Source organism: Uranotaenia lowii, chromosome 2 (assembly GCF_029784155.1).
Source record: "Uranotaenia lowii strain MFRU-FL chromosome 2, ASM2978415v1, whole genome shotgun sequence".
Lineage (NCBI taxonomy): Eukaryota > Metazoa > Arthropoda > Insecta > Diptera > Culicidae > Uranotaenia > Uranotaenia lowii.
In genome coordinates, this window is record NC_073692.1 from 185,413,435 (window position 1) to 185,421,526 (window position 8,092).

The following is an 8,092-nucleotide window of genomic DNA, read 5'->3' on the forward strand; positions in this document are numbered from 1 at the left end:
GAAATTTTCGTTCTCAAAAATGGGTAAGAACGTTTTGAGTAAACTACAATACCTCAATAAGAGCTTTTTAATTTTGCGTATCGTTCGTGGTGTTTTGTTGACGTTCGCGATTTGCAAATCCATCCATCCATCCATCCCGGTAGCGTTCGTGGGGGAATTTTACCTTTGCTACCAGGTGATTCGGCTGCTGTTTGCGTTTGCTTAAAGTTAGATGGCAGTCATAATATATTAAAAAAATCAATCAAACTATTATAATGGGTCATAGTTTTTAAGTATTATCATAATGTACAAGGAATAAAATTATTGTCCTGAGGACTCTTGTTTTTCTAAATTCCTTCGACAATAATTGCAATCAATTTTACAAATCTCTTACTCAATCTCAAAGCTCTTACGGTTGAAAAATAACCATTTTTCAATTTCTACGGTAATCTTTCTTACGGTTAAAAAATAACCATATTTCTACTTCTCCCCGAAAAGTCATTTTATGAGTTCTCATGGAGAACTCATAAAATGACATTTCCCGGGAAAAGGTCAAAAATGGTTATTTTTGAAACATATATGGTTTAATAGTTTCTAGCGTGTGCTTTTTGGTGTTGTTTCCTGATTAATTTGTGAGTGAAAAACAGTGAAAAACTAGTCAGCTGGAATTTTCTTCGCTAAATCGTTAAAAAACTGCTGCCTAAATTAGCCGTCATGGAAAACAGCGATAAAATGGAAATCTACGAATCCCTAATCCGTTGGTTGTCTGAATTGCATCTTCCAGCTGATCACAAAAACGCGCTGCAACTGAGTGATGGCGTAGCGCTAGCTCAGGCCCTGAACCAAATTGCTCCGGAGACATTCAGCGATAGCTGGCTGACCAAGATTAAGGTTGACGTCGGAAACAATTGGCGACTTAAAGTTAGTAACCTGAAAAAGATCATCGAAGGTGTTTATATCTACTATCAGGACGTTCTGAGCCTGTACCTTTCGGAGGAACTGCGACCCGATGCGATGAAGATAGCTGAAAAATGCGACGAATTCGAACTCGGTCGCCTTCTGCAACTAATCTTGGGCTGTGCCGTAAATTGTCTTGAGAAGCAAAAATATATCACCCAGATTATGGAGTTGGAGGAGTCACTACAACGTAATATAATGGCAGCCCTACAGGACATTGAATACGTGTGGCAAGGAGCATCGCCGTCACGAAATTCTATCAACGCATCTAGTTTGGATGTTAAGACGCTCCAAGAAGATCGGGATAGTTTGGCACAAAAATGTCATGAGATGAACAAGAAGATGCTGATATTGATCGAGGAGAAAACAACATTGCAGCAAGAGTTGAATAAGCTGCAAAGCGTTATCGATCGATATGAACATCCAAATCTGATCGGGGACGATGGAACTTCGCTGGGCCCAATCCAGCTGGGCTCCTCGAGGTACAACGATCTTCGCAAGCTGGTCGACAGCTTAAAGGATGATTTGATGCAGGCGGAAACGGCCAGAGATGATCTAAAAATGAAATCGACAATGCAGGAAAAAGAGATCACCGATCTGCAAGTTAAAGTCGATGAATTACACGTGAGTATAGTTTTATTTTGTAATCTCTTCAGCTCATCATCATGTTTAAAAATTTTGGCCACAGAAATAATTTTTATTTTGGTTGGTTTTTAAGGCTGCAACTGCGGAGATTGCTCAGCTTAAGGACGAAATCGACATCCTCAAGGAAGCTAACGATAAATTGAAAATTGCCGAAACTCAACTAAATACCTACAAGAAAAAATTGGAAGACTACAACGATCTGAAAAAACAAATCAAAATGCTAGAAGAGAGAAGTGCAGATTATCTGAAGCAGAATCTGGAGTATGAGGAAGAGGCAAAAAAGTTTTCTGGTCTTAAGGGTCAGGTTGAGTTGTATAAGAAGGAAATACAGGATCTTCACCTCAAACTGGACACTGAGATGAGCAAAACTATGAAGACAGAATTCGAGTACAATCAACTACAGACAAAGTTGTCTGCCGTTCAACGAGAAAAGGAAAATCTGCTTGGAGAACGGGATGCCCTGAGAGAAATTTGTGACGAGCTCAAATGTGGGCAGGTGGCAGATGATTCGGAGGGAGGCAACACTATGTCCAAAGAACTACATTCCAGTGACATACGCGATCGCATCGAACGACTGGAGAAAGAAAACAAGGCACTCCGAGAAGGGCAAGGTGGTCAAACGGCTCTTTCGGTGAGAAAATAAGTTTAGTGAATTTTGAACATTAAGATTTATTTGCTAAATTTTCAGCAACTCCTGGATGACGCAAATCAGCGAAACGAAAAGCTGCGAGACCAATTAAAAACAGCCAATCAACGCATCTTGTTACTCAGCCAAAGTCATCCCGAGGAACATCATAGCTCAAAATCTGACATCGATATTCAGCTGAAACAAGCACTGGAACTGAACGAGCAACGTTCGTCCCAGATTGATGATTTGCAATCGCAAAATGCTCAACTCCGCCAAGAACTACAAGCAGCCGATACTCGCTTCAAGAAATGTGTGGAAAAAGCCAAGGAAGTAATTAAAACGCTGGATCCGCGTGTTGTTAATGGTATGTTTGAACTCGTTTCTATTCAAACAAGTAAACGTTAATATATGATGCACCCATTATCATGTTATTTCAGAAGCCCTTATTTTGGATAAATCATCTCAAGATTCAGAAGGTTCTTCGTCGTCGACGACTACCGTGGCTTCCACAATGGCAGCTACTGCGGTCAATGTGGCCGGAATAGTTGGCAGTGCTCTCTCAGATGCAGCCGAACAATCGGATTCGAAACGTGCTCCGATGGGACTGCAGGAGGAACAACTGATCACGACGGCGTTCTATCGGATGGCTAATACTTGCCAGCGAGAGGCAGTTGATTCACGACTCGCACTGCTAAGCGGTCCGGGCCAGAGTTTTCTGTCCCGTCAACGACAGCCGGCGCCTCGTAAACCTATGAATATGACGTATGTTAAAAAGTAGATAGCCAGATCCGGATTACGAACGTCAAAGGCATTCACAACCGTTCCAAAGATGCCTTACTGAGATGTCTATAATTATTCCAAAAAATATTCTGAAGGGAGCGCTGGAGTTCGACTATGCTGCTACTGTCGAACTATGTATAGAAATGATTGCTTTTCTAGAATGCATGCACGACTATTTATTATTTATCTAGCTCTGTAACAATGTTTACTATATTTTTTTAGGTAAAATGTATAACCTTTTCTTGGCGTGAAAATAAATGAAAAACAATATAAGTATTTATAATTTTTTTCATTTCTGAGCGTACATAACGAAATATTTCTCATCGAGAAATATCTAGGTTATTAAAATTATGCATGACATACCAAGAGTCTTGAAGATTTCGCAGCGATATTCCCTTTGAAAGATCGATTCTATTTACTATCACTTCGGTTCCTCATCTTCAGACCCGATTCATGTCTATACCTACCATGTCACCATGCTTTGTGTTTACAGCTGAGTTAGCTGCTATTCATTGGGCCTTGGTTAGTATCGCCACACGACTTGTTGAACACTACTTTGTTATAGCCTCAGCTCTGTTTAAGCGACCCGCTCTATAAGACGTTGCTTTTCCATTACCATTGGCCTCATGTAGCTATAGTTTCGAAAACGAAGCATTCGATTTCGCTTGCTGGATAGTTTTTCCAGTAGTACGCTAATTGCGTAGCGATCGATTTAAAGAATTGCAATCCCAGTTAGGAAGTGCCACCCAACTTCAATAGAATAATAATAGGCTATTTCGACGATACAATTAGGCTAAGCAGGTACATTTTTCCTACAGGGCATTGTTTTGTTAAATTTTGTAGGTTCGCAATACCGACGGTAGGTGGCAAAATTACCCAGAAAATTATCGTATTTTTGCTCTAAGTGTCATGTCAGTGAGATCAGTGTAATCAGTGGGTAAGCCTGCCTACACACAAAAAAAAAGCATAGTAAAATTACTAGATCCGTGGTTTAAATGAACAACACGCAACCATATTTTTGAGTCAATAATGTTTTGTTCTTGATATTACCATGCACATAGTAATTTTACTTTGTGTTAATTTTGGCTGCGCATAGTAATTTTGACTACGTTCATAGTAAAATTGTCAATGATAGAATGAGCTCTTTTACTTCGAGCATAGTAAAATTGCAATTTTTCATTATCGTAATAACACATTAAAATGAGTACCCTATCATGATATACATCACAAAATTACCATGCGACATTGTATAAAGACCTCGAAATAAAATTCATTTGTTACAAATTAAAATTTTTATTTTTTAAAATTATTTTTCTTTATATTTCAATTCATGGTGGTAGCACCACCCACGAATGGGGCACAGGGGTTGCATCACACTTAGCGTCTGAAATGAAAATGAAAAATAAACGGGAAACAATTAATTATAGGAAATACGAAAAGGTACAAAAACTGTTCAGTTTGCTTGTTCAACAAGCAGTAGAAAAATTAGAAAATAAAAACACAATTTCACTCACCTGAAAGCCAGCATTTAACGGCCCAGCAGATGTACTGAAATTGCGTTCCGCAAACAGTGGACCAGCTCACCGCGGTTAGCAGCTTTCGTCACAATGTCCTCCGACGTTGTTCAATATCCGAAATCGAAGGAGGTTGAGGAACTCGAGCGCATTCGCCGACACTAAATAAATTAAGAAAAAACAGTATCACACATGGAATTGAAAAAAAAAAATGGTAAATTCGCCTATCCGCTGGTGAATGAAATAGAACGAAATCTCACTAACCTGAAAAATTTCCGATCAGACTAATCTGCTGTCCCGCTCCGGGTGCGTTGGTTCAAAGGCTCGTTGAGGCCCTTTCCAGCTGGTCGTCGACACAATCTGGGAAATCTTTCGTCAACATTATAGGAAAATTGTTCTGTTAGCATATTTCATAAGCAGTTAATTAGAAGTAACAAAAAAAAACACAATTTACTCACCTGAGGGAATACATTTCCCGATACGACAAACCGACAATCCGATAATTTTTGTTCGCGTTCCGAAATCGCGAACGGCTGACCCTCAAAAAACAAACACTCGAACGAAGCACATAGTGAAATTACTATGAATTATAATGCGCATAATATTTTTGACAACACAAATGACGGTGTTTCAACATTACCATGGGCATAGTAATTTCAAGAACACGAATTGTGTAATATCAAAATATCATGCGCATGGTAATTAAGACACGAGAAAATTACTATGAGCTGTCAAAGTTCGGATAGTAAAAATACTATGTCGTAGTATTATCGCCCAGATTTTCGGTAAAAAATACTAAATCATGGTTGAAAATACTAAATGATGGATATAGTAAAATTATCATGACTCTGTATTTGAAAAGCCCATGCAATTTTTTTCCGTGTAGGAGCTTCAATAGTTTCTTTTTCTCAACAGCATAACTTAATTGTTTTAACGGCGAATGATGGCCCCCTAACAGAGTCTACAGATTTTGATAATAAAATCAGTATAAAATTTCTTCTCCTTAAGTTTGATATCTATAAAGTAGGGTGGTATCTAAGATTATCACTTTAAGAGAGTTTTAGAAAGAAAATAGTTTGAGAATCATATAGAAAACTAGCTGACCCGGCAAACTTTGTTAAGCCTTTAAATTTTCGAAATGATTTCATGATATTTGTATGGTACCTACCGCAAAATGTGGAGAATTGGAGCAGATTTCGGACATTTTTTTTATTTCTGTCGAATTATGTTAAGTGGATCTTACCACAGAACTCAATCAAAAAGAAAGTTGTAAGTATTTTTACTATTTTAATTCACTCCCCAGGTAAGGTGAATAGGGACAGTAATTGATCTAGGAAAACGTTTATTTGAGCTTCCATCTTATCGAGTGTGGATTCGATGGATTCGCTACGCAACTTTTTTTGTTTATTCAAATTTCCTGTACTCACCTTTTTCACTACCCATAGCCATATTGGAAGAAATTTTAGTGCTGATGTCTTCCTCTAGGGAAAGTATTCTTCACTGTTTACCAAATTTGCAGACATGGCATATCTCTATTTGCAGTCTTTCCAAACAACACTTCTCATGATATGAAAATTTGCGTTTTAAATGTTTCATTTTTTTAACAAATTCCAAATAACATTCTATATCTGTTATCTTCAATGCATTTTATGAGGTGCTCTTAGTTGTATGATCTTGTCTTCTTCTTTTTTTTACAATGAACAGGGTGGCCAGGGAGTTTCCATTTTCAAATTCCCGTTTTTTCGATCAGAATTTTATGATCTTCTCAGTTTTGAAATATATGAAGATGATTATCAGGGTTTTAAACCGAAATAAGTCATTTTTTAAAGTTAAAAGTAAGATTATTCAGACAACGGTGATGTTTGTTGGGGTTTCTACAGAAAACAGATAAAGCAGGTTTAAAAGCAAATTATTAAGAAAATAATTGAGGCCCTTAGAATCAGAGGGATAAGGTGCAAAAATCGTCTTTTTTAAGTTAAGTAAACATCAATCATATCAATTCCTCATCCTCATATCTGCAATGATCATGTTCACATTTATATTAATTATCGCACAAAGAATTAGATTATTGAGCTCTGATTTCTGAAACTTGGAATATAATCATCAACGATGGATTACGGGTGCATTACAAATTTGTTAATCAAAACTTAACTACGTGAGTTTGGATTCATGATTTTTTTCTCTGCAATTTCGAAAACAGAATCCGTTAAAATCTACTCCTACTAAAACTCTAAAATTTTTGGATTCTCGTCTTCTCGTCTTGAATACTGAGTGAAGTTTTTCATTGTACATTTTCAATTGTTTTTATGTCTGAGTTCTGGGTGCATGGTTTTGGACTTGTCATGTTAATCTAAATTCTGAGTCTGAATTTGCAATCCAACCAGTACAATTGGATATTGTAATTCAAATTTCAAATTTGAAATCTATAGGTTATGTTCGGCTTTCGGTCTTTCGGTCAAGATTTACAATACTTTTTATGTATTCTTCATCCAACGTTTCGAATTAATATTTATTCTTTTTCAAGGAACTAAAATAAAACATAAAGCATAAAACATATTTCTTGTGGAACCAAAAAAAAAAATGTTCACTGACTCGATCATTCGTACTATAGTCCGAAACAGATGCGCTCCTAAAGCGTTCATCAATCGTCGGTTTCTGGCTATAAAATTTAAATTTGTTATAAATCTCGACCGGAAGACCGAAAGCCAAACAAAACCTATAAATTATTCCCGGTCGAAAAATAAATAAATTTGAAGTCTGAATTCCAATTTCAAAAATTATTCTAAGGCATTGGAAATTCTAAATTTACGTAGAAAATTGAAGTAATTCCTATTTCATACTTGAATTCACTTTTTGAATTCAAAGAAGCATTTTTAGTGTCTGTAACTAATTTTTGTGACTTTAATTTAGGCTTAAGGAATTTGTGAAAAAAAATGTTTATCGATAATTCAGTTGTTTGATTTTTATTGTGATCTTGATTTCAAAATCAGAAATGAAACAGGATGGAATGGAAGGAAAGGAAGGAAACAGGAGAGAATAATTAAGTTCTTATTCAATTTACATACTTTTTCTCCTTGAGTAGTATGACATTCTTCAATTTGGCCCTAAAATTAACAGCACAAAAAACGGGGTAAATTAAGGTTACCAGATTTTTTACCGAATTTGGCAAAATCGAAGAATTGCTCAACGAAAATCAGGAGAAAAACACCTTTTTTGTTTATCGAAACACATTCATTTTTGCACTTAAATTTTGAAAATAAAGTGAATGAATCGGAGCTAAATCCGAGATTGTTTTAACGAAATCCGGACAATCGAGTCGGATCGGACCTTTCTCAAAATGTGTATCAAACGTCCAGACATGCCCGGGTAAAAACGGTCAATCTGGGAAGCTTTCCAAAAATATTTGATTTGCCTTGATCCTGAAGCCAAACTGATTATTTTCGGCAATATGAACCTTTCCTAAAAGCGGTTTTTTTTTCTCCCCGTAAAGAAGATTGACAAACACATCCAAGTATCCATTTTACTGGTGCCACGTGAAGAGTACAGTGGCAATGAAAAAGGGCGCCAAAACTTCCTACATAGATGTAAA

At 36.8% G+C, this 8,092-nt stretch overlaps 1 protein-coding gene and 1 long non-coding RNA gene across 2 annotated transcripts; one reads left to right on the plus strand and one right to left on the minus strand.

Moving 5' to 3' along the window:
* Positions 1 to 583: 583 nt before the first annotated feature.
* On the plus strand, positions 584 to 3,272 carry LOC129748316 (protein hook). Its single transcript, XM_055742864.1, has 4 exons — positions 584 to 1,560; positions 1,655 to 2,212; positions 2,270 to 2,573; positions 2,647 to 3,272. The coding sequence occupies exons 1-4, from the start codon at positions 694 to 696 to the stop codon at positions 2,985 to 2,987; spliced, it is 2,070 nt and encodes a 689-aa protein (XP_055598839.1). The 5' UTR covers positions 584 to 693; the 3' UTR covers positions 2,988 to 3,272.
* Positions 3,273 to 4,299: 1,027 nt separating this feature from the next.
* Positions 4,300 to 5,172, minus strand: LOC129740927 (uncharacterized). The gene is made up of 4 exons (XR_008736392.1): positions 4,962 to 5,172; positions 4,768 to 4,872; positions 4,504 to 4,664; positions 4,300 to 4,373 (listed from the first exon to the last, which is right to left on the minus strand). It is a non-coding gene; the product is annotated as an uncharacterized LOC129740927 (long non-coding RNA).
* Positions 5,173 to 8,092: the final 2,920 nt, after the last annotated feature.

Excerpts from the sequence above, each read along its gene's own strand:
- LOC129748316 (XM_055742864.1), top strand. The coding sequence starts at position 694 with ATGGAAAACAGCGATAAAATGGAAATCTACGAATCCCTAATCCGTTGG. Across the intron at positions 1,561-1,654 it reads TTAAAGTCGATGAATTACAC|GCTGCAACTGCGGAGATTGC; the intron begins GTGAGTATAGTT and ends TTGGTTTTTAAG. Across the intron at positions 2,213-2,269 it reads GTGGTCAAACGGCTCTTTCG|CAACTCCTGGATGACGCAAA; the intron begins GTGAGAAAATAA and ends CTAAATTTTCAG.